This window comes from Pristis pectinata, chromosome 1 (genome assembly GCF_009764475.1).
Source record: "Pristis pectinata isolate sPriPec2 chromosome 1, sPriPec2.1.pri, whole genome shotgun sequence".
NCBI lineage: Eukaryota > Metazoa > Chordata > Chondrichthyes > Rhinopristiformes > Pristidae > Pristis > Pristis pectinata.
Genome location: NC_067405.1, coordinates 70,195,585 through 70,222,516, shown reverse-complemented (window position 1 = coordinate 70,222,516; position 26,932 = coordinate 70,195,585). Strand labels below are relative to the sequence as shown.

At 42.9% G+C, this 26,932-nt stretch overlaps 1 protein-coding gene across 1 annotated transcript; it reads right to left on the bottom strand.

Moving 5' to 3' along the window:
- Positions 1 to 3,790: 3,790 nt before the first annotated feature.
- LOC127573223 (UDP-glucuronosyltransferase 1A1-like) lies at positions 3,791 to 20,534 on the bottom strand. The gene is made up of 5 exons (XM_052021239.1): positions 19,066 to 20,534; positions 18,401 to 18,532; positions 15,174 to 15,261; positions 9,709 to 9,928; positions 3,791 to 8,592 (listed from the first exon to the last, which is right to left on the bottom strand). Exons 1-5 carry the CDS (start codon positions 19,915 to 19,917, stop codon positions 8,304 to 8,306), a joined length of 1,581 nt encoding a protein of 526 aa, XP_051877199.1. The 5' UTR covers positions 19,918 to 20,534; the 3' UTR covers positions 3,791 to 8,303.
- Between the last annotated feature and the right edge of the window lie 6,398 nt (positions 20,535 to 26,932).

The window sequence follows — 26,932 nt, the reverse complement described above, 5'->3', positions numbered from 1 at the left end:
TCAACTAGATCCCCCCCATAATTACCTCTATTCTATATAAACCTAGTCCAGGCAACTTGTCATCATTAATCAATTCAATTATTCACCCCTATCATAACTCTGAGGGCACCTTCAACTTTTTAGCATCCTAGGTTTGCAGCGAGGATGTTCTTAGCTGGTGGTGTGTGTGGGAGCCGAATTGTGCATTCCCACTGCCCCTACACATTACCTGAGTTGGAGAAAAGTTGGGAATGTGTGCCAGTCAGGGTGCAGTGGAGTTGCTGCTAGAGTGAAGTGCGCGGCTATGATTTCAAGGGGCATAAAGAAGTAATGAGATAGAGGTGGGGGAGAGTCATAATCAGTGACCATGGAAACAGGCCCTTTGGCCCACCAAGTTCGCACTGGTCATTGACCACCCATTTGCATTAATCTTACTTTTTATTCTCCCCACATTCTCAATAACTCCATCCAGATTCTCCCACTCATATACATGCCAAGGGTAATTAACAGCACCAATTAACCCACTAACATCACGAGTTTGAGATGTGGGAGGGAACTGGAGCACCCAGGGGAGCCTCACTCAGTTACAGGGAGAAAGACCAAACACCACACAGGCAGCACCTGAGGTCAGGATTGAAACCCGTTCTCTGGTGCTGTGAGGTGGTGGCTCTACCAGGTGAGCCACTGCGGCACCCTTAGGTTGGTGAGTGCACAGATGCAAATGGTGCAGGTTTGCGCAGACAATTACAGAAGGATTATAACCTTAGCAACTTTGATTGCTTTTATTGGCCACACAGCACAAGTCCCGGTCACTGTTCTCTTCACTTCCCCCTGCTCTGTCACTCCATCCCACTGTCATTAGGAAGATTTCTCATATGTCCCAATGACATAGGAGGAGGTCATTCAGCCCATCAATTCTATGCCAGCCCTCAGAGCAATCCCATTCCCCCAGTTATTCCCCCATAACCTTTTCACTTTCACATGCCCATTAACTTAGCCCAGATTCTCCTGCCACTCACCGAAGGAGTGAATAACAGTTGACAATTAGCCTAACAACCAGCATGGTCTTTGGGATGTCGGTGGAAACTGGAGCAGCCGGAGGATACTCAAATAGTCACAGGGAGAACATGCAAACACCACACCACTGTGCACCAAATCATTTTGGAATCCACTGGAAAAAGCAACCCACCTCTACCTGGTACCCTCCTCCAGCAGCACTGGAGCAGTGACTGAACATTGGGGAGGTTTTGCTGCATTAGCTTTGCTAGTGATTATTCTCTTTAATCACAGCATTGAGCATTGCTCACAGCATTTATCTTCCATCCCTAATTGCTCTTGAAAGCAGGTGGTGAGCCACCTTCTTGAACCTTTGTAGATTTATGAACAAACTCCCATCCTGTTGTTAGGTCAGGAATTCGAGTATTTTGGACTGGTTACAATGAAGTAATAGCAATATGTTTCCAATCCAATCCAAAGTGCTTCTTGCAGATGGGACACACCAGGAGAGGTGGCAAGAAGTATTTAAACTGGAGAATAAGGAACCACACAACTGGGTTGATTTGTCCTGGATTATGCTGAGCTCTTTGAGTGTTGATGAAGCTAGACTTCTTTAGGCAATAGAAGAATATTCAATCACATTCCTCATGAGCCTTGATGATATAGTGGAGAGGCTTTGGCAACTCAGAAGATGATCCACATCACAGGACTCCCAGCCTTTGACATGCATTTGCAATGCATTGTTACTTGTCACACATTAGCCTAAGCCTGAATGTTGCCCAAGTCTTGCTGCTTGTAGGCTCATGAGTTGGGAAAGACACTGGCCATTACACAATCAGCAGCAGACATTCCAGCTTCTGATCTTATTTTGGAGGCAAGGTCTTTGATAAAAGAGCTAAAAGTTGATTGCTCTGGGACACTGAGATTTGAGACTAGGATCTGAGGAATTCCTGCCCTGACAGCCTGTTATTCCCCAATGCTCAAATTCAAATCAAATGAAAGTGGTCAAAGGAAACCTCCCATTTAATAGGTACAGGAGACGACTAAGTGACACCATTGCTGCCTGTTAATCTTGCTTCACCCTAATCGGTGGTATGCCTATAAACAACCAAGTGATGTTTGCTAATCTCGGCCAACTGAGGCACATGCTCTAGCTTCACACATACTCCTCACTAATGACACACGCTGAGGACCTTTCAGTTGCTGCAACTCTTTTTTTGTCCTCTTTGACTGGTTCCAGGTGAGCCTCAGTTCATGCTGACGCTTGAGATTTAGTGGAGGAAGAAATCATTGTCCAAAATTATGGCACTGCAGTAAGGCTTTCCCATATTAATATATAAGTTGACCGGCAGCTTGAAGGGAAATAGATGCCCTTTGAATTACTGAAAATTACTGGCAGTTTTGTAAAGTTTCACAGATAGCTTTAGGAGTTTCATGTAGAATTTGCATTTAGACATAAACTTTAGTTAAAGGGTAAGAATAGCATGGAGCCATTTTTTAAAATGACTATCTAACCTCTTCTTTTACACAGAAAATAAATATTTAAATGGGTGCTCTGATTGTTTTAGGTTCTTTTGCTGTTGAAGATGTAAAAAAATATTTTTAATATGTTTTTGTTTCCTTTTTTTCTTCTCTTACTCAGTTTATCTTTCCCTTTATTTTACTTTCTTATTGAGTTTACATCACCATATTTCCTTCTTCATTATTCCTTTTTTTCTTCAATTCTTAAATTTCAATAGTTAAGGGAATACACTGCTGGTTCCATCATTCTCCAAGCTTTCAGATGCTCTTTGCCTTCATGGTGACATTATCAGCTCACTTCCTATAGCTCCGTGGGGAAGATACATTTAAGCTGAAGTATGTGAAAGCAGCGCTCACTAACAATGAAAATTCTGTGCTATAATAACTTCAATTAGAACTTAGTTGGGTTTTAGTGAACTATGTGTAATGTAAAACAGAAGTTTTGTTTGCACAGAATTGTACTTTAATAATAGTCTGTTCTGCTAACTGGGAATGAATCTTTCATTACAATCTGTTAAACAGCTGTACATCTGAGTTCTTGAACAGGTTAGTATCTGTGAAGAGTGGGTGGAAAATATTTAACAACTTAAGCAGGTGTGTACAGAAATGGTCTGATAATTTAGTGGTACCATGTACTGTTCCTCAATGTTGATGAAGTCACAAGTATTCCATTTGGTTGAAATTAACTTTCATTCCAGCACAAATTTGCTACAACTTGTGCAACCCAAAGACATGAATGTTATTGACAGTACACATGTCTTCACAGCTTTTATTTTCATAAACATTAAAACAATAAATTGAAAAACAAAAAAGAATCAGCAGATGCTGGTGATCTGAAAATATGAATAATGATGAAAGGTCATCAAATGAAATGTTGATTCTGTACCCCTCCCCACCGATATTGCCTGACCTGGTGATTATTTCCAACATTCTCTGTTTTTAATTAAGATAGCAAATAGTTGTCGTGTTTATAAATTAAACCAGGGTTTGCAATTCATTTGAATGCTTATGGGTTTAATTCAAAATCCATGTTATATATTTACCGTGTAAATATGCTGTGATAAGGTGAAAGCCTTAGATACTTAGCAAATCCATTGCTCCCTCACACATTTTATCCTATTTTTATCCCAGATCTTAAAGTAAAATTAGCACTCCTTATTTTGATATTGTCAGAACATTTGTCGTGTGCAGTAAGTGTTGATTCTTGTGACTGATATTGACTGATACTGCTTGTCACTGATCCAGTGGAATAGCCAAAAATTAATGTAAAACAGAAATGTGGTTTGCACAGATTTATACTTTATTTGTTTAAGTATTAAGGCACAGATTGTTCTGCCAACTGGGAATGAACCTTTCTTTGCAATCTGTTACACTCAGAAGCATGCAACATAGGAACAGGCTATCTAACCCAGTTTGTCTAGGCTGTTGTGTAAGTGTCTCACAGGCCGCTTCTATCTAATCCTTTTAGCATAATATTCCTTTCCATTTTCCCTCATGTGTTTATCTAGAGTCCAATCAAATCCAACAGGCAGGTACATTGCAAAATGAAATAATGGCAGGTAGAATTCCCATATTAGTTCTGTCCACATAGCAAGCCTAATTAACAGCAAGATGTTTCCAAGTATCATTATTGGATAGAAAAACAGGCATAAAAATATCTTTTATAACAGTGCTGATTGTAACTACCCAGCTGCTTGTTTCCACCCTGTAAAATTGTCATAAAGAAACATCAACTGGCTAGATTTATCAATTCTACTAGAGTCAACTTTTCGTGAAGGAATTTGGAGGCTAGAATGTCAGAAATAGCACAACACTGGTTAAGATAAAAGAGGCAAAGATGTTTTTCTTGTCTTTTGGCGAAAGGGTCCTTCCTCCAAAAGTTTGGTGCTCCCTGTGGAAAACTTGATCATGTATAAGAATGGATTTGGACACTGTGATGAAATATCAAAATGGCAAGGAATTCATCACAGCAAGTTTGTAGTAGGAATAAAACTCAGCAATAAATACAGGGTCAGTCAGTTATCAATTTTTATCACAGCAAGCTCCTACATCAGTTTTGTGTTGTACAGCAAATGCTCACAAGTATTCTGCAACAGCTGTGGAAAGTTTCTAATATAGAATGTAGAACAGTACAGCATAGGAATAGGCCCTTCGGCCCACAATATCTGTGTTGACCATGATTGCAATTTAAACTGGACATCTGCCTGCATGTGGTCTATATCCCTCAATTCCCTGCCTGTTCATGTTAAAAATCAAACTAATTCTTTGGGAAAAAGACATATCAATGACATAACTTTGTTTCATTTTGCAAATATCTTCTCTGCTGTAAGACATTGGAAAAATCTTTGTTTCATAGGAAGAGAATCGGACTGCGGGCACATTCACAACCAGGACCTTTTTCTCCCCTCGAGTTTGTCCAGCAAAGTTTTCCAATTTAAACTGTAGCTTTGATTCACAAATACCACGTGCCTCCTTCCACAGAGGTATGATAAAAGAACTTACCAAGTTTTCCACTGCATGCACTCGTGAAAGGTGAATGCTGTCTTACAAAAAAAAGCTCATCAGCTCATTGACAGAAAAGCCTAACTCATCTGGTTGAGTTCTAATTCCCACTGAATTCAAGCATCTGCCAAATGTAATAATGGCAGGTATAGTTCCCATATTGGTTATGTCCACAATACAAGTTTTAAATCACTTAATTGCACAAATAATGACAAGATATTTCTGAGCATCATCATTGAATAGAAAAACTGCAGTCATAAAACTGTCTTGTATAACAGTAAGTTGCTAGAATACAGTGGCTTTAATGCAGTACTACTTCCCAAGAAGAGAGATACAGTGGAAACAGCCTTTCGGCCCATCTCAACCTATTGGACTAAATCCACACTGACCATCAACCATTCATTCTCACTAATCCTACATTAATCCCAATTTTTATTCTCCCCGTGTTCCCATCCACTCCCCCCAGATTCACCCCTACACTAGGGACAATTTACAGTGGCCAATTAATCTATCAGCCTGCACATCTTTGGGATGTGGGAGGAAACCACAGCATTTGGAGGAAGCACACACAGTCACAGGGAGAATGTGTAAACTCCATATCAATGTGAGGACAGGATTGAATCTGGGTCTTTGACACTGTGAGGCAGTGGCCACTGTGTTGCAGCAAGTCATGTGAGGAAATATTAGGACAAGACTAATAGCTGGGTTTAAAGATGGAGAGGGGTAGAGAGGTTCAGGAAGGAAATTCCAGAGGATAGCACCCAGATAGTGAGGGCATGGCAGCAGAGTGAAGCAAAATAGTTATCAACAATCAAAGAGCTGGAAGTGGGTGATTACAGGTATCTTTAAGGACCTAGGGCACTAAAATTACAAGGATAAAAAAGATGCAAGACCAAGGAAAAGTTTGAAAGCAAGAATAAGAATTGTAAATGTCATTGTTGATCAGTGATAGGTGAACTCTATAGTAGTTAGAATATAATAACTTAAATTAGCAAAGTCTCCCAAGGCACTTCGAAAAAACATAAAAACAAAATTTGAGAATGATTTTAGGGTGGATAAAAAAATGCTTAGTCACAAAGGTAGGGTTTTAAGAAGCAGATTAGGGGAAGAAAAAAGGGGGTAACAAGGCTGAGAAAGTCAGGGAGGGAATTCTTGCTTATGGCCCAAAGGGAAAAACATTTACACCATTGATACAGTGATTAAACCTGGGCAGGAGCAAGAGGCCAGAATTTATGGAGCACACATATGTCAGAGAGTTACAGGAGGAAATTACAGAACTAGAGAGGAGAGAGGCTGTGCATGGGATTGGAAACAAGCATGTGAACTTTAAAATTATGGCTTCACTTAAAAGGAAACATATGATTGTCAGTAAGCCAGGGGTAATGGGCAAACAGTTGGTGTGAGTTCAGCCACAGGTCACAGAACTTTGGACAGCCTTTACAAAGGATAGAAAAAGAAAGAGCAGTTATGAGTGCACTAGGGCAATCGAGTGCAGAAGATGAGGACAAGGTGTTCAGTAGCAGGTGAGTTGATTCAGAATTAGAGTCGACTGAAGTTACTAACTTCTTGTCAATGGTCATGGATGTATTCCCATGAGTACAAAGGCTTTCCTCCACTTGCTTTGTACAGATGATTGTCTCCTGCATCAAGTCAAACAGTGAATACTACCAAACTATCTGACCATGGGAGATTGTGAGGTGGTGGGGAGGCAGAGGATATTGTAGCTGAGTTTGTCCTCACCATACACCTGCATCACAATCCTTTAGTTACAAATAATGGGTTGGATCATTTAACCTGTGTTGAGACGGTTCCTGTTGTAATCACCTGAAGTTACTATAATTTCATGTCAGAAGTTGGATGGATTCAGGTCCTTTGGTGATCACCAAATTGCCAACCTCTGCCCTGACTGCCTGTCAGAGAAACTGAAGCCTTGCCATGACACGGGGAGCTGAATCTCCAAGAGCTGGCGCTAGCCAGTAGCCTCCTTTACCAACAGTCCATGTAGTACTCATTGATTGACTTTCCGCAGATGATCATCCGTATGGAGCGATTAGAGGAAAGCCTTTGTACTCGTGGGAACCACACTTATGTTGAAATTGACAAGAAGTCGGTAAACTTGGCCGATTTCCATCCTGAATCAACTCACCTGCTGCTGATCACCTCATCCTCAATTGTCCCAGTGCAATCCTGGCTACTCTTCCTTTCTCTATCCTTTGTAAAGGTTTGCCAAAGCTCTTCTGTCTGCGACCCAACTTACAGATGATTTTTCACTGCACCAGACTGCAGATTTTCAACCGGTAAACTATAGGTGCTACCCCATTTGTTTGTTTAGCAATTTAACCTACCATTTTTAATTTATGACCTCGTCATAAACTTAGACATAAGGTATACTTATCAAATAACAAACCCATTTTCTGACATTTTCCATTAAAATTCAGTTTACTTCTAAGTTATTTCATATTTCTATATTGCCATTTCTTTCCATAGGTATTTTTGGGATGCCTTGGCTCCCTGTTTCTTGCTTTCTCTTTTGACAGTGTGGCTATCATTTCTTCATACAGATTTCCCATTACTTTGGCCCTCAGTTTAAACTTAGCCTCAGTCAAGCACAATGCAATTGTCTCATCTTCACAGTAGCACAAGAGAGGGTCAGGTAAACAAGAATATCATGACTCTTTTGTGACTTATCTACAAAACTCATTAAAATGTAATAATAATACCTTTGAAAGTACATCTCATAGGGGCATTAAAAGAAAGAGCCATGGTGTCTAATGTAATTTATTTCTAAGTGCAGTTAAGAAATCTACGCAGAACAAAATCTTATGAAAGTCAAGTGCAACAGATTTTAAAATGAGAATTTGCTGAACTTGCTCAGTAAACCTGTTACTATTACTACTTACCTACTTTCCAAGTTCTTTTAATACATTATCTTGTGAAATATATAATGTCAAAAATTAACAATCACAAACAATATCTCAAACGCTTTGGTTCATTCCGCTCATTCCCATGGTAGCTATGTCAAACAGAAATTTAAAAAATTAGTTTTTTAACATATAAAATCTAACAAGAACAAAGAGAATCCTGATGCCTGAAACGATTACACTCCCTCAATCACCACTCCTACCACCAGCCTACTAATTCCTTTCCCCATGCACCCTCTATTCCCACATCCCAACCCTTCAACTCCTATCATTCATGAAATAGGAGGAATAAGCAGGCTTTATTTCTCATGGACTGAGTTATCTTGTAACCAATGATAGTGACAAGCTAATCTTCAGATACTTAGAAAATGATTAATCTCCACTTCACTCTGATTTTCTCTTCATCAAATTCCTGTCTCCATACAAATATCTCTTGCAACACAATGAGCAACATTTAACTATTATGTATATGGAAGCCACCATAGAGACAAGCAGCACACCAATGACATCTAGACAGTGGTACTGAATCCAGTTAAGGTCATGAGCTGCAGGACGTAAGTGTTCTGCCCCTTTGTGCTTCATCACAAATTCCACCCAATGGACAGAGAGTTCCATCGGCTCAAATAACCGATCCTTATGCCTTGCAGATAACATCATCATGTTTTCTTTGTACCTACAGTAGAGAAGGACAATCAATATTGGCTTGAAGTAATGGGTATAAAGTTGCCATACAGGGGAATATACTTGAAACACAGGAGAGATATAACAGACTGCAACCACAAAGCTCACTTTGACAAACAAGTAATGAAGTTAATCTCAAAATGAACCATGGCCTGCTGGGGGATCTTGTTGTAATGTAGCATGGTAAAATAATGCTTCATGGATCATTGTTTGGACATAGCATAATAGATTGAGTAACTGCAGTCCCTTTCCCCCTGGCTAAGGGACAATAGGCTTTCCCCAATACAGAGAGACTGAGAGACAATATACTTAAGATAGAGCATTATTACATTTCATAACTGGGTACCTACGAAGGAACCTACAAAATGATACCCTTATATTGATTGAGAATTAGCACAGTGCTTCTTTGAAATTTAAGGATTCACCACTAAAGTTATTCAAACTTAGAATGGATGGAATGAAACTTTGGATTAGCTTCTTACACATTTTATTTCAAAGAAATGGATAAAGAAACTTGCAGAAAAATCTCTCTGTTTGCACATGAAGATACCCAATTTACTCCACTATAGTTAAACAGTCTCCAGTAAATTCAAAGCAGCTTTTATTAATCTGTGTGATTCTATACTTACATTTTGTTTTAAAATTGAATCGGTTAGTTCCTTGTTACAGGGACCTTTTCACGCATGAACTATGGCTCAGTGGAAAGCATTCATGTGATAAAGCCACAAAGTGAAAGTTACAAAGACAAGAACCTCGGCTGGCAACCCACTGCAGTACTGGGGAAGGTATCACTTTCTGGGTAAGGTGCCCCCTCTGAACAACATGAAGGGTCCCAAGACATTACCTGAAGAGTGGGTTTTCCTCAATGTCTGAGCCAATACTCCTCAGGCAACATCACTAAGAAAACTATCCAATCATTATCACATTGTCATTTCTGCACACTTGCTTTGTCTTAATATGATGTTCTTTTTCCTATATGTCAACATCTCTAAAAATACTTCATCAATTGGAAGCAACTTGGTATGCCCCAAGGTCATGAAAGTCACTAAATGAATACAAATCATTCCCTTTTCCTAGAGTTAAGAATGGAATAATTCATTTCACTGACCTGGTATCGTTGATAACTGCGTTCAAAGCTTTTACTAGATCATGAGAGCTCATATGCTCTATATCCAGTTTGATTCCAGCACCATGATCTACCATGTGTTCTACATTATATCCTTGATCCCCAAATAGTGGTAGCATAACAGATGGTACACCATTGCAGATGGCCTCATAGATTCCATTGGTCCCTCCGTGGGTGATGAAGGCTCGTGTTTTAGGATGTCCTGGTTCATAGAAAAGTGAAGCAAACAGAGTCAAACATTCATGTGACTCATTAAATCCTGGCTGCACAACAACTTTCATTGGAAACACAAGAGACTGCAGATGTTGGAATCTGGAGCAACAAGACAAGCTGCTGGAGGAGCTCGGTGGGTCAGGCAGCGTCTATGGAGGGAAATGGACAGTCGACGTTTTGGGTCAAGACCCTTCATCTGGCGTCTATTTCTCAGGTGAAGAGTGTCAACCTGAAATGTTGACTGTCCATTTCCCTCCATAGATGCGGCCTGACCCACTGAGCTCCTCCAGCAGCTTGCCTTTTTGCTAGCGATTTTCAACAATTGATCAAATCTATTGCAGAAAGAGGCTGGGCTATGAAAAGTAGCAAGTACGTTTAAACTAAGTTAGAAATCTTATACAGTCAGCTAATAATTGTGCTTCCTCAGTCAACAGCTTCGCTAATTCAAGGCAGTGGGGAACTTACCCGATCCCTTGAAGCAAATTGGACATTAGTCATTCCAAAGTAAAGCTAGGCTATATAGTCTAGATCTTAGGCAATTCCCTGGAATTGAGGATGTATTGTTCCCACTCTGACTTTGTGTGTTGAGTTGGTTAATGAGGCCAGTGTGGGAACTGTAGACCCTTCCACAGCTGGGGCAGGATGTCATCAAAGTGTCTGAGTTCCTGGGCTATGACAGCAGAGCGGTGTTAAGGGCTGTTGCTGTTGGGACTGTTGGCAAGGCATCGAAGACAATTGGACACCAGGCTCAGCTGCATGGGTAATACGCTCATACATAAAGGTGGACACATGCAAAAGTGCCACCCGGTACATGCGCACTCGCTACAGCAACACTTGCCCACTGCCTCCCTCCTTGGTCCTCATACTATCACCAGCTTCCAGGTTCTGCCTCATATGGATGTCATTCCCATTCCCCATGTAGCCATGGGTACTCACATGGGCCCCAGCTACTCCTGTCTTTTAATTGGCTATGTGGAACAGTCCTTATTCCATACCTTCTCTGGTACCACTCCCCAACTCTTTCTCTGTTACATTGATGACTGCATTGCTGCTGTCTCCTGCACCAATGCTAACTTCCACTCTCAAGTTCACTTGGACCACTTTCAACACCTCTTTCTCTTTTCTTGATCTCTGTGTCTCCATCTCAGGAGATAAACTATCCACTGGCATTTGGTATAAACCCAGTGACTCCCACAGCTACCTGTACTACACCTCTTTCCACTCCATTTCTTGTAAGAATGCCATCCCTTTCTCCTAATTTCTCCGGGTTCGCCGCATCGACTCTCAACATGAGGCTTTCTACTCCAAGACATCTGAAGTATCTTCCTTGTTCAGGAAATGCAACTTCTCTTGCCCTGTGGCTGATGAAGCCTTCGCACATTTCCTGTACTTCTGCTCTCCACCTCCCTCCAAACAAAACAGAGATAGAGTTCTCTGGTACTCACCTTTCACCCAACTAGCCACAGCATCCAACACATCATCCTTTGTCATTTCTGCATTCTGCAATGGGATCCCACCACTAGCCACATCTTCCCCTCGCCATCCCTTTCCGCCTTCCACAGGGACCACCCTCTCCATAACTCTTTGGTTCACTCATTCCTCTCCACCCACCCCTCCCTGACCCCTGGCACTCTCCCCTGCAGTCACAGAAGGCGCAATACTTGTTCCTACACTTCTTCTATCAGCACTACCCAGGGACCTAAACAGCTTTTCCAGATGAGTCAAAGTTTCACCTCCTCCAATGTTGTCTACTGCATTCAGTGCTCCCAATATGGCCACCTCTACATCAGTAAGACCAAGCGCAGACTAGGCGACCAGTTCACAGAGCACCTGCACTCTGTCTGCAGTGTCAACTCAAGCTCCTGGTTGCATGTCATTTCAACTCCCCTTCCCATTCCCACACCTGTCTGTCCTCAGCCTTCCCCACTGCCAGGGTGAGACCCAACGCAAATTAGAAGCACATCTCATATACGGCCTGGGTAGTCTACAACACATTGGTGTGAACATTGAAGTTTCCAATTTCAGGTAGCTCTTACCTCCTATATTCCCCTCACCCTTTCCTTCCAATTCACCTCTGGTCCTTCCATTTTTGGTCCCTTTCCCATTCTCCCAGCTCAGGTCTCCCCATCACCCATTTTCATCCCCCTTCCCCTCCTGGTTCCATGCACCTACTACCCACACATTTCACCCACTGGATCCCCTCCAACATCTGGTTCCGTCTGCTCTTCATCTCTCCCCTAATGGTTCCCATTATCACCTTACTTACTTATCAGATTCTAGCACCTGTAGCCTTTGTGTCCCCACATCAACCTCTGTCTCTGCCTTCACCCTCCCCTCCCCTCCCCTCACCTGGCTCCACCTGCCTCTCCTTTTTTTCCCTTATCTGATTTCACTTATCACCCACCTGCCTCTGTCTCCCAATTCCAGCCATGGGGAAGCTGTCTATGTGGGGTTGCACATTCTCCCTATGACTGTGCACTCCGGTTTCCTCCCACATCTCAAAGATGTGCAGGATGGTAGGTTAATTGGTTGCTATAAATTGTCCCTAGTGTATAGGTGAATGGTAGAATCTGATGGGAATGTGGGAAGAACAAATTGGGATTAATATGGGATTAGTCTAAGTGGGTGGTTCATGGTCAGCACGGATTCAGTGGACTGAAGGGCTTGTTTCTGTGCTGTATCTCTCTATGACTACATGAGATTAAGTGCTAATTTGATACACTGCCCAGACATGCAAGACATCCTGGGGCACATTTTTGATGTGGGGTTAGGGAGCTGCCTTGAGTTCTCCTCCAATTGTTTATTTTTCAAGGGAAAACACCATGAGCAAGTTATTTGTTTAGTATTATTTATTGACTTTGTAAAGAGTAAAAGGATGGCTAGGGAGAGAGTCTGTCCCCTTATAGATCAGCAGGGCTCCCTATGCCTCGAGCTGCATGAGATGGGTGGGATTTTTAACGAATATTTCTCCTCAGTGCTTACTGAGGAGAAAATCATAGGTGCTCAAGAGATAAAGGTAACTAGTGGAGATGCTTTGGAGGAAATCTGTATTACCAGGAGGATGCATTTGCAGCCCTGCAGCACATTAAAGTGGATAAATTCCTAAAGCCTGACCGAGTACATGCTCGGATTTTTTGTGGGAGGCTGGAGAAGAAATTGCGGAGGCCCTTGCAGAGATAATTGCTTCATTGTTAGCCACTGGTGAAGTTCCCGAAGATTGGAAGGAGTCTAATGTTGCTCCCTTGTTTAAGAAGGGTAGCAAGGACAAGCCAGGGAATTACAGGTCAGTCAGCCTGACATCAGTAGTGGGGAAGTTACTGGAGGGAATCCTGAGGGACAGGATCTACCAGCATTTGGATAGACAGAGTCTGATGAGGAGGAGTCAGCATGGGTTTGTGCGTGGAAAGTTGTGCTTGACGAATTTTTTAGAGTTTTTTTGAAGAGGTAACCAAAAAGGTAGATGAGGGCAGGGCAGTGCATGTTGTCTATTTGAACTTTAGCAAGGCCTTCGACAAGGTCCCGCGTGGTAGGCTGGTCTGGAAGGTTAGGTCCCCTGGAGTCCAGGGAGAGCTAGTTAGGTGGATTCAAAATTGGCTCGGAAGTAGGAAGCAGAGGCTGGTGGTTGAAGGTTGTTTCTCAGAATGGAGGCTGGTGGCGAGTGATGTGCTGCAGGGGTCAGTGTTGTTATTCGTTGTTATTCCTTGTTATTCGTTATTTATATAAATGATTTGGATACAAGTGCACAAGGTTTGATCAGCAAGTTAGTGAATGACTTGAAATTAGGAGGTGTTATTGATCGTGAAGAAGGTTATCGTAGATTACAGGGGAATTTTGATCAGTTAGGGAAGTGAGCCGAGGAGTGGCAAATGGATTTCAATACAGGTAAGTGTGAGGTGATGCATTTTGGAAAGTCAAACCAGCGTAGGACTTATACTATGAATGGTTGGGTACTATGGAGTGTAATGGAACAGAGGGACCTAGGAGTACAAGTGCATAGTTCGTTGAAAGCAGCATCACAGGCAGACAGGGTGGTGAAAAAGGTGTTTAGCATGCTGGCCTTCATCAGTCAGGGCACTGAGTATAGGAGTTGGGACATTATGTTGCAGTTGTACAAGATGGTGATGACGACACACTTGGAGTACTGTGCACAGTTTTGGTCACCCTGTTATAGGAAGGACGTGGTTAAACTGGACAGAGTGCAGAAAAGATTTACAAGGATGTTGCCAGGACTAGAGGGCCTGAGTTATAGGGAGAGGTTGGCCAGGCTAGGTCTTTACTCCTTGGCACATGGAAGAATGAGGGGCAACCTTATAGAAATGTATAAAATTATGAGAGGTATAGATAAGGTGGACAGTAACAGTCGCTTTCCCAGGAAGTCTATAACTAGGGGTTATAGATTTAGAGTGAGAAGGGAAAGATTTAAAAAGGACCTGAGGGGCAACTTTTTCACACAGAGGGTGGTGAGTGTATGGAACGAGCTGCCAGAGGAAGCGATTGAGGCAGGTACAGTAGTATCATTTAAGAAGCACTTGGATTGGTACATGGAGGGGTGGGGCTTAAAGGGAATATGGGCCGAACGCAGGAATTGGGACTAGCTGGGTGGGGCACCATGGTTGGCAGGGACTGGTTGGGCCAAAAGGCCTGTATCCATGCTGTACTGCTCTATGACCACAGTGGTATTGTGGTGGGCAAAGTAGGGCAGAAGTTTGTGCCAGGGACGTGAGTTCAATCCTGACCTTGAGTGCTGTTTGTGTGATGATTGCATGTTTTCTCTGTGACCATGTGGGCTCCCCCCCGGGCACTTTGGTTTCCTCCCACATTCCCAAAGTGTGCTGGTGGTTAATTGGCAACTTTAAATTCCCCCTAGCTAAGGTGGGAGGTAGAAGAATCGGGGGAGTTGATGGGTACGTTTGGGAGAATAGGTTAAAGGGAAATAAGTGGGTAATGGGACTAACGGGAATGCTCTGAAAACCCATATACACTCAATGGGCTGAATGGCCTCCTTCTAATTCATAAGAAACTAGGAGTAAATGAGAATATCGTTGTTTGTGGGACATTGCTGTCTAAGTTTCCTATGTTACAATAGTGAATATTCTTCAGTATTATTTAATTGGGCATAAAGCGCTCAGGGACATCCTGAAGTTCCCATTTGCTAACCAAAATGATTTAACCAAGTACTTCCCATTAGAAAGATGTTTTGCTAAGTCCAGATAAATATTGGATTAGTATCTTACCCAGTAGATCATTCTGTGGTAACCACTTTACTAGTTTTGTATTTGGTGACAGCGTAGTGGGGACTTCTCCAGTATATCTCCACAGGACCTTTAACAAAGCAACACTGAGTTACCAACAAAGGAAAAGAAAAAAGAGAAAAATTGAATTAAAAAGGGAGCAATGAAAGTGAACAGATATGTTGGAGAGGAAGTAGAGGAAAAAGCTGGCATTAAAGAACATCAGCAACTTCCTATTATATAATACCTTGCATGTTGCAAGAATGCCCCAGGGCACACTAGAGAAGTGTCAGTAAACTAAAAAATCAACGGAAAGCTGCATAAGGCAACATTGGGGTAGGAAGAGTTGCGTCATCAGTAAGGTGGTGTTGCAAGGAGCAAAGTGGTGAAGAGGAAACTGCAGAACGGGAGAGTGGAGATTTGTGAGATTAGCAAGGAGCCGAAAGAGAGAAATGTGGCACAGGACGAGGAGAAAGCAACCAGGTCATGCAGATCCAGGACTGTTTCCTGTTTGTCACACCTACTCTCCTCCAACCTGACTGAATTGAACCAACATCAGTCTCAGGAAGGTGATGAGGATGTGTGCCGACACTGAGTCAGATCCGAATCTTGGCTGAGATGCAGACCTGCTGCCATTCTAAGCCTCTTCATGCTCTGAGAGTGGATGGCAAATCAAAGTAAACCTCAGCTTTCAGAGGAATCATGTTAGCATTTGATTTGCATTCCATGCCCTGCAGAACTTGGGATCATTTATCCATCATCCCTCCCATTTCCTGTACCCTGCCCTCTGCTTCCTCCCTTCTTCCTAAGCCCTCCCCATTCCCTCTCTCCACCTTCATCCTTTCTTTTTCTCTCTCTACTCACCTCATCTTTCTGTCTGACCTGACTCCTCCTCTCTTACTCCCTCAGCACAACTTCTGCCTTTCCTCACCCTTTCTCTCCCTGTTCTGCAGTTTCTCTTCTTGACATTTTTTCTCTCTGCCCTTTCCTTCTCTATCTCTTTTCACTCTTCTGTCTCTTTCTCCTTTATTATCCTTCCTTCTCCTTCTCTCTATCTCAAGCCTCACCTTTTTCTCTCTCTTCCTCCTCATCCCACCACAATATTCAAGAGAGGAAATATTCTTCAGGTGTTGCCTCACCAATGTGCCAAATTTGTCCATTGTCAGGTGCAAAGCAAAGCCTGCAAGTGGAGCTCAGTATGATCCCAAACCCTTCCTCGAGGAGTGGGCATAGCGAAAGGGGTTGTCTAGACTGCCACAAACGACAGGTTCAAGCCTCAGATACTACAGTACAGCTCCATTTGTGTGTCTGCTTTTGAGTAGCAGTCTTGTCTACAGCTTAGGCCCTTCCTGGGAGTCCATTTGTCCTCTGGAGTAGCTGTCATAGTGCCTATGCTCACCTCACTCAAGATCCCAATGCTACACCTGCCACATCTCCTCAGGGGATGTTCTAGAAGCAGTGCTGGCTGCCTGTATTGCCATGAGGAAGCTGCTCAGTTTTCTGCAATGACATGTCCATGCAGACTTTTTCTCATATCTTCTGTTTGCCGTTTCCTTTCTTCTTGGCCAGCCACAGCTTTCTTCAATGCCTAGTGATGCTAATCCAGTGGGGAAGTACACATATTGACATTCACTGACTTAAGGCAGGCAATGATAACTCTGCAGCTAACATTCAGCACCAGGTCAATTATTTTGTGTGGGCAAATTTGCCATACCAAGCAAGCATTCTTGTTACTGGAGTAACACTGGATCAATGCAGAGGAGGAAGTGAAGGACTAAAGGCCATTTCGCTTGACAGCACAGCAGGAAAAGTCCAAGCATCTAATAGTGGTAACATGACATTTAGAAAAATCATAATATGACAGGGCAGAATGAACATAGAATTGGAAATTATATTTGACAATTTTTTTCTGAGATTGTAACAAGCAGGTTCAATTATGGAGAACCATTGGTTGCAAATGTACTCAAATACATTCAATAAGGAGTACAGGCAAGCCCTGCATTACAGGGTTGGGGGTTACATTCCTAGAAAACGGTCTGTGTCATGATTTTCCGTGATGTGAAGTTGCGTCATCCACGCATGTGTCAAGAACCGCGAGTTGAAAAAAAGATTTTATGTTTATTTATTTACTTCTTTTACCCACATGAATTCCCTGAGAGGGAATTTTATTCCATGTCGCTAATTTTTGGGAAGTGATTTGTGAATTCTGCAAGGGCGAACTTCCGTTACCCAAACAGCCATAATATGGGGGTCACATATATTACACAAAAGAATGATTCATGGGTTTGAGTGCGATATACATGTGGTTTAAGGACTGGTTAACAGAAAAAACAGTGGGAATAAAAGGGTCATTAAGAATCAAATACGACATGATCAGAATTTGGCATTTATGATCCCTACCATGTGTAAATTATCCAAGTTTGTCGCTTCAAAGCTAGATGGGAAAAATTCAAACTGTGAAGAACAAGTTAGGGAAGTAGTCAAGAACATGGCAGATGGAATATAATGTGGAGAAATGTGAAGGTGACCACTTTGGAAAGAAAAATAAAAAAGTGGATTTTTTTTTAAAGGTAAGAGATTTGGAAATGTTGGTATTATAGAATATGAATGCACAAGAATCACAGGAAGTTAACATGCAGATACAGCAAGCAATCAGAAAAATTGGGATGCTTGCATTTATGACAAAGAAATTTATGTAAAAATATAAAGAATTTTTACTGCAATTATAATAGAAGCTTGTTAAGATTATACTTCAGGAACTGTGTAGTTTTGGTTGCCTTACCTAAACAAATAAGATATGCTTGCTTTAGAGGGATTACAGCAATAGTTAAACAGACTGATTTTTAGGATTGTTCTAAGAGGAGGGATTGAACAGCTCCAAGTTCCCTTGGTTTAGATGAATAAAAACAATCTCATGGTAACATGCATCTTTCTTAAAGGGCAGGACTAATGCTGTGAGAATATTTTCACAACAGCATTTTCATTAGTGCGGCAACCCTGCACAGCCAGAGAAAGTCCAGATTTGGTACCCAAGCCTTTTCCATGGGACTTGACTCTATGGTATTAGGAGCATTAGTAATAATACTAATTAATAATAATTAGTCATAAATTAGTAACAGCATTAGTAGTGTAATAGGATGTTTAGCGAGGTTGTAAAGAAGATTAGAATTGACTTGAATGCTTATCACTTTCATAAACTAGTATTTTTATTCAGTGTTACTGAAACTCACCTTCTGAGGAATTTGCCCAAATGCATCTGCAATACGATTGGCTATTACAAGAGGAATTTCTGATACCATTGACCCAAGGGTAAAGATCACAACCCCATGCTCTCCAGAACTGGTTACAAATTCTTCCAACTCCTGCAACAGGTAAAATGGAAATTTGGTTCATGAATAGTATTCACAAAGTTTCAGGGACATGGAGTTTGGCAGATGCTTTAGCATCTTCAGGCATAAAGTGATCATCAATGCTCGCAAAGGAAGATGTTATTATATATGGTTTCCAACAGGTCCATTATAACATTTTTTTTAAACACAGAGAGTGAGTAATATCTGGAACTCGCTGCCAGAGGTGGTGATGGAATCAAATGTAATCACTGCATTTAAGATATTTGGACAGACACTTAAAGAGGCAAGGCAATGAAGAATATGGTCCAATTGTGGACAAATGGGATTTGTGTAGTTGGGCAAAAAGGTTGGCATAGACATGGTGAATCGAAGTACAACTCTATGATTCTAATACAGTTTAGTGTCTAGTGTCCCTTAATATTAATTGAAGTACTTTCCCGGTACCTAGTTTCTGCTGTAATTAATAGTGGAAGAAATTCGGGGACAACCTCCCCTCTCCCCCCCCCCACCTAATTTTTCATCAATTTGACAAGCACTGCTCCCACCTGGGGCAAGGGTTTCCTCTCCTCGCAGTTGACGCCTCCAACAAGGACCATGTTTGGCATCAGGGGTCTCGGGTACTCCATGATGAAGTCGTATCGCAGTAGCCAGATGGAAGACTGGCCCAGCAGCTGGACGAGACTCACATCTCTCTGGAGGAACCTGGTGGCCAACTCTTCGAACGGTGAATATAGAAAATGGCACATCCACGGCTCCAAGAAACTAACCAGCAGGTTTTTTGTCCTTTGGAGAAAGTTCATTCGATCGGTGTTCCCCGTGAAAAATCTGGGCACGTACGAGGGTGGCCTGGGGCACTGAGTGGCTGAATAATCCAAGCCGCAAGGGATTCCTCGCAGTAAATTGACGGTGGGGAGAGAGAGGTACTCGGCAACGATCGCACCGCAGGGGACGAAGGGGTCCGTCAGCATAGCATCGAATTTTCTCTCGGCCAGCTCCCGCATCAGCTCCGTGCTGTTCAGCAGACTCTCACAGGTGGTCAGGAAGAAGTCCCGAAGACTACCCGCTTTTCGAAAAATACCCGCGACTTTTTGGAACAAGGACGTGTTGGTTACAATCGCTGGTTTCATGCTCTCTAGTTCTCTCCTGCCGTACGGGACGGGGTAAATCTTGGTGGTGTAGTGCGGGGACGGGCCCATTCTCATGTTCACTTCGGGCACTACCACGACCACACTGTGACCTCTTTTTCCAAGTTCATCCATGAGCGCCTTCATGCTTAACCAGTGACTTCCATCCACGGGTACCACTAAAAGATCTCCGCCCTCAGCTGCTCTCCAGAGAGAGACGCCGAGAAAGAGCAGGCATCCCGCTATGTGCAGACCGCGAGAAGCAATGGCCATTTTACCAAATAAAGTTCCCAAACAGGGCCGTGGCCTGCGCAGCTTTTCGAGAGAGATTCCGACTCAGATCAAACTAGATACAAGCTGCAGCCAAGCGAAATAAAGCCCCCATAAACTGCCAGGGCGCCTTCTTATCTTGAGATTCGCTGCGTTGCATCATCAGCTTTTAACCATCTGCGGACAGCTCATTTTTCACGAGCAAGAGCTGCAAAAACCAAAAACGAGGTTCCCACGGGAGTTCTTGGCGTGCTTACAGAAAAAAATTTAGCAAGTAGCTTGCAAGTAGAAGGTTAAGCGAAGCTAGAATGACCTGGCTTCCAAATTCAAATAAAAGGGTTAGTAAACAAAATCAAAACTGCTGAAGGAACTCAGTGGGTCGAGCAGCATCCGTGGAGGGAAAGGAATAGTTGACGTTTCGGGTAGAAACCGTCCATTAGGTCTCCTCCCCGCCCAGCCCCCCAAGATACTGTTCGACCTGCTGAGTTCCTTCAGCGGGTTGCTCCAGATTCCGGCATCGGCTGTCTCTTTTGTCTCCAGGATGCAGAGTTAGCTCGTCAATGGTTGAATATTCCGAACCATACGGGCTGCTTGCGAGAGTGCGAATGCAGCTTGGCCGGGCAGAAACTTTTAACGCGATTTTGTTTTGCTCTCACCTTGTGAAAGTACAACTGCGCGATTTCCCCAGAGCTATCTTCTTTATTCCGCTAATAAAAGGGTAAGTGCACTTAAAGACGTCCTGGAGGGCTCATCCAGCCAGGCCATATGGGTAGAACTCAGGCATAAGAAAGGAGCAATCACCACTATGGGTTATGCTGCAGAGCTCCCAACAACCAGCAGGACAAAGAGGAACGGATAAACAGGCAGCTCATGGAAAGATGTGAGAACAACTAGCTGATTGTAGTGGGTGATTTTAACTTCCCCCAATATTGACTGGGACTTCGTTAGTGCCAGGGCTTAGATGGGTTAAGTACAAACAGGAAGGTTTCTTAAAGCAGTGTGTAGATGGTCCAACCAGGGATGGGTCCTGTGAGACTTATATGGGGGAAATCAGACGGACCAGTTGATTGAAGTTTCAGTGGGGGAGTATTTTGGGAATAGTGATCATCATTCTGTAAATTTTAAGGCAGTTATGGAAGTGAAAGAGCTAAATTGGGGAGGTGGGAGCGAAGGGGAGGCTTATTGCAACAGGATTAGGCCGGGACTGGAGAAAGTAGATTGGGAGCGGCTGTTTGAGAGTAAATCCACATCTGACACGTGGGAGTTATTTTTAAAGGCCAATTGATTAGAGTTCAGGACTAGCATGTTCCTATAAGGATGAAAGGATACCAAGTTTTGGGAGTCTTGGATGACATGTTGTCAGTTTGGTCAAAAAGAAAAAGGAAGCATTTGGAAGGTTTAGGAAGCTGAAATCGGACATGGCCCTTGGATACAAAGGAAGCAGGAAAGAACTTAAGTAAGGAATTATGAGGGCTAAAAGGGGTCATGAAATATCCTTGGTCAGAAATGTCCCATGTCCTTGGGATTAAGGATAATCACAAAGCATTTATATTTATACTATATATTAAGAGCAAGGTGGTAGGAAAGGAAAAGGTAGGTCCACTCAAAGACAAAGAATGGAATTAATGCATGGAGCCATTGGAAGCAGGCAAAGTCCTAAATGAGTATTTTGCTTCAGTATTCCCCAAAGAGAAGGACATGGTTGACGGTCAGGTTAGAGAGGAGTATGTTGATATTCCAGGGCATGTCAATATTGGGATGGTGGTGTTGGGTGTATTGAAAAATATTAGGTGGATAAGTCCCCAAGGTCTGATAGAATCTATCCTAGGCTGAGGGAAGAGATTGCTGGGGCCTTGACAGACATCTTTGTATCCTCTTTAACCACAGGCAAGATCCCAGAAAACAAGAGAATAGCCAATGTTGTCCCTTTGTTTAAGAAAGGCAATAGGGATAATCCAGAAAATTATAGGCCAGTGAGCGTCACATCAGTAGGAGGGAAATTATTGAAGAAGATCCTCAGGGACAGGATTTACTCACATTTGGAAAAACATGGACTTTGTGGGGGGGGGGGGGTCAGTTCCTAAGGAAGTGACGAAGATGGACATTGTCTACATGGACTTCAGCAAAGCATTTGACAAGGTCGCTGTTGGTAGGCTGGTTAAGAAGATTAAGTCTCAGGGGATTCACAGTGAGTTGGTAAATTAGATACAAAATTGGCCTGGTCATAGAAGACAGGATAATGGTGGTGGGGTGTTTTTTGACTGGAGGTCTGTGACCAGTGGTCTTCTGCAAGGATTAGTGCTGGGACCTCTTGTTTGTAATATACACAAAATATATACAAAATAATTTGGATGAAAATGTAGGTGATCTAATTAGTAAGTTTGCAGATGACATGGAAATTGGCAAAGTTGTGGGCAGTGAAGAAGGTTGTCAGAGAATACAGCGGGATACAGATTAGTTGCAAATTTGGACAGAAATAGCAAATGGAGTTTAATCCAGACAAGTATGAGGTGTTGCATTTTGGGAGGTTTAATGCCACAGGAAAGTAGACAGTAAATGGCAGGACCCTTAGGAGCATTGATGTATAGAGGGTTCTTGGGGTGCAAGTCCATAGCTCCCTGAAAGTGGCAACACAAGTGGAAAGGATAGTAAAGAAGGTGTAAGACATGCTTGCCTTCATTGGTTGGAGCTTCGAGTATAAAAGTTGACAAGTCACATTGCAGCTGTATAAAACTTTGTTTAGGTCACATTTGTAGTATTGTGTGCAGTTCTGGTCGCTGCATTACAGGAAGGTTGTTGAGGGTTGGGAGACGGTGGAGAAGAGCTTCACTAGGATGTTGCCTGGACTGGAGAATATTAACGATAAAGAGACACTGGACAAACTTGGATTGTTTTCTCTGGAGGGTCAGAGGCTGAGCAGTAACCTGACAGAAGTTTATTATATGAGGCACAGATGCGGTAAATAGTCAGAATCTTTTTCCCAGTGTGGAAATGTCAAATACTAGAGGTCATAAATTTAAGGTGAGAAGGGGGAAAGTTTAAAGGACATTTGTGAGGCAAGTGTTTTTTTTTACACAGAGAATAATGGGTGCCTGAAATGCACAGTTAGTAGCAGATATGACAGCAATGTTTAAGCGGCACTTAGACAGTCACATGAAAAGCACAGGATAGAGGGATATAGACCATTTGCAGGCAGATTAGTTTAGATTGGCCTCATAGTCGATGTAAATATGGTGGGCTGAAGGGCCTGTTCTTGTGTTGTTCAATGTTCTGTGACTTTGATTATTTCATGAATTAATCTGGGCAAGTTTGTGAGCTGTGGATAGACTGCCACCTAGTGCTGAAAACACAGAAGACAGGCAGAGGCAGAGGACACAAAGTGCTCAAATGATGGCTCTGGAAATCACGAGTATCTCGATTCAAGGCTTCAAAGATGTAGCATGGGAGTCCCACAACTACCGAGTGACAATCTTCCATCTCATCCAGACACATTCCATGCAACACACATCCGGAATAAAATGACAGCAGTGTAAAAAATGATCACAGGCATATCTAAACCTTTCTCCTCAGAAATTCTAACTCCTGATTTTAATCTCTTACAGGTCTTCTGTGGTTCTGCTAGAAGGCAGTGGCAGCATAATGGCTTGAAGTTCACTCAGAGTACACACAAATCATGTCTGCTATCCACCAGCACAGATACTTGAGTGTTATCTTGCTCTTGCTGCAGGCAGGAGTGGACTGCTTTGTTTTCTGAGGAGTTGTAAATGGGACTAAAATTGTTCAGTCATGAGCAAATATCCACACTTCTGACTTTACGATGGAAGGTCAGTCACTGATGAAGCAGCTTAAGATGGTTCGGCCTAGGAACTGCCTTGAGGAACTCTTGATGTGAGGTCATGGGTTGAGATAAATGGTCTCCAAAAAAACCACAATCATCTTTCTTTGTGGTAGGTAGGATTTAGGATTCCAACCATTGGGCTATTGTCTCCTTGATGCCTACCTGGTTCCAGTTTTACCAGGACTCTTTGATACCACACTTGGTCAAATGCTGGCTTGATGTCAAGGGTGGCCATCCTCACCTTGCCTCACCTCTGAAATTCAGCTCTTTGGCCCATGTTTGTAGTAAGGTCATGAAGAAGCCTGCAGCTGATTGATCTTGGTGAGACCTAAACTGAGAATTGATGAGTAGGTTATAGGTGAGCATCACTTGATAGAACCATTGATGACACCTTCCACGACCTTGCTGATGATTGAGAGTAGACTGATTAAACAGTACTTAGCCTCATTAGCTTTGTCCTGCTCTTTGTAGAAAGGACACATCTGAGCAATGTTCCATATTGTCAAGTAGATGGCAGTGTTATAACTGCACATAAATAGCTTGATTCGAGGCACAGCTAGTTCTGGAGACCTAAGTACTACAGCTGGAATGTTGCTTCATCCCATAGCCTTTGCTCTATCCAGTGCTCTCACATATTTCTTGATATCATGTGAAGTGAATCGAATTGGTTGAAAACCAATTTCTGTGATGGGGGGGGCGGGGGGGGATCTGTTCGGCTGAGATGATCATCTTCTGGCTGAAGAGAGTTGTGAATGTTTCAACCTCAGCTTTAGCACTCACATGTTGGGCTGTGCCTATGTGGAGGATGGGGATATTCTTGGAGTCACTGACTCCCATTAGCTGTTTAATTGTCTACTAGCTTTCACAACTAAATGTGGCAGGACTGCAGAGTTTTAATCTGTTGGATGGTAGATCACTAAGCTCTGTCTATTGCATGCTATTTAGCATGCATGTAGTCCTGCAGTGCAGCATCACCGGGTTGGCACCTATATTTAGGTAGATCTAGTGCCACTGCCAGCATGCTGTTCTGCAATTGTCTTGAACCAGGGATGATCCGCGGGCTCAATCATAATGGCAGAGTGGGGGGCACGAGGTTATGGATTGTGGTAGTCCATTTCTGCTGCTGGTGGTGATCCACATGATTTCACAGTTTTGGGCTGCCACATCTGTTCTGATTCCAAACAGAGGGTGTGAAAATGGGATTTTGTCTCCACAAGGACTGTGTGGTGGTCACATCAACTGAGGCTGCTGTGGACAAATGCATTCACCACTGGTAGATCAGCGAGAGAGGATGAATGAATCGTGGATATCATGCACACCTCTGGAGAAAATGGTTGTAGGTCAACAAAACCTTGGAAGCAAAACTTAATAATTACTCCTGGGGTCTTCTTTATAGCCAGGAGGGAAACCAGAGGGAAGACGGGATTTAAATCAGGTGCTTACTTATTCTGTCTGGCTTCATCAGTGGTGGTGTGTGTTCCACTGATGAAGCCAGACGGAATAAGTTCTTGAAGGAAAGTCATTTATAACTTGCCTGATTTATTTACACGTGACTGACTTCAAAGTCCTACAAGTATCTCCAGTACAGACCTGGAAGAATTACAGAGCATGGAAGTTTGAAGCTGTAGTCACAGAGCGCTTACTCATTAGGTTCAGCAGACATCCAGCCAGGTTCTAGGAAGTGGAAAGACTTCCCAACGAGTGCCTGAGACATGGCTATTTTGTCTTGTCCGGAAAACTCTGCACCTCCTATGTGCAAGGAATGGCCTCTTGCAAGCAGCACCTCTATCGTGAGCCTCTTCTGTATGCAGCTGCGTAATGGTCAGAAGTGATTGGTTACTGCACCAATAGTCATTCAGCCCACTATTTGACTGGGTCCCACCGTACTGTTGGATAAGATAAAATAAGTTAAGATATCTTTATTAGTCACATGTACATCGAAACACACAGTGAAATACATCTTTTTGTGTGGTGATTTGGGGGGTAGCCGGCAAGTGTCGCCACGCTCCTGGCACCAACATAGCATGCCCACAACTTCCTAACCTGTACGTCTTTGGAATGTGGGAGGAAACCGGAGCACCCGGAGGAAACCCATGCAGCCATGGGGAGAACGTACAAACTCCTTACAGACAGTGACCAGATTTGAACCTGGGTCGCTGGCGCTGTAAAGCGTTACAGTAACTGCTACACTACTGTGCCTGCCGTACCGTACTGTACCGAGCAGCATCCAGTACAATAAAATTCCACTAATCCATCAACCTCGGGACTTTAGCACTGCCATACTAGCAGATTTACAGATTTTTGCTTGTTGCTCCTTTTAATTCTCAAACACATTTTTATTTTACACATTACACTTACTCAGGAGGCTAAAGAAATTTGGTTTGTCCCACTTGACTCTCAGCAACTTTTAACGATGCACAATAGAAAGCATCCTATCTGGATGTATCACGGCTTGGTACGGCAACTGCTCTGCCCAGGACCGCAAGAAACTGCAGAGAGTTGTGGACACAGCCCAGTACATCACAGACACCAGCCTCCCCTCCTTGGACTCTGTCTTTACCTCTCGTTGTCTTGGTGAAGCAGCCAGCATAATCAAAGACCCCACCCACCTGGGACATTCTCTCTTCTCTCCTCTTCCATCGGGTAGAAGATACAGGTGCCTGAGGGCACGTACCACCAGACTTAAGGACAGTTTCTATCCCACTGTGATAAGACTATTGAATGGTTCCTTTATACAATGAGATGGACTATGACCTCACGATCTACCTTGTTGTGACCTTGCACCTTATTGCACTGCACTTTCTCTGTAGCTGTGACACTTTACTCTGTACTGTTACTGTTTTTACCTGTACTACATCAATGCACTTTGTACTAACTCAGTGTAACTGCTGTGTAATGAATTGACCTGTACGATCGGTTTGTAAGACAAGCTTTTCACTGTACCTCGGTACAAGTGACAATAATAAACTAATACCAATACACGGTAGTATAATGCGTTTTCCAGTGAAGCTGGTTACTTTAATCAAATATACAAGCTCCAGACCCTGGCTCTAGCCACAGACCCATCCATGCTCCCGACTCCTGGTGTTCCAGACTCCATCCGCCGGCTCTGGTTGCACACCCTGTTTGCACTCTGGATCACCGGCTCACATTCTGGACAAGTGAGTGAACCAGATGCAG

What these genes read in the sequence shown, in the direction of transcription:
- LOC127573223 (XM_052021239.1), bottom strand. Translation starts at nt 19,917, where the DNA reads ATGGCCATTGCTTCTCGCGGTCTGCACATAGCGGGATGCCTGCTCTTT. An exon ending in AGAGGAAACCCTTGCCCCAG is followed by an intron (nt 18,533 to 19,065) that starts GTGGGAGCAGTG and finishes TACCTGTTGCAG; the next exon opens with GAGTTGGAAGAATTTGTAAC. An exon ending in GCAGTTATCAACGATACCAG is followed by an intron (nt 8,593 to 9,708) that starts GTCAGTGAAATG and finishes TCTCTACTGTAG; the next exon opens with GTACAAAGAAAACATGATGA.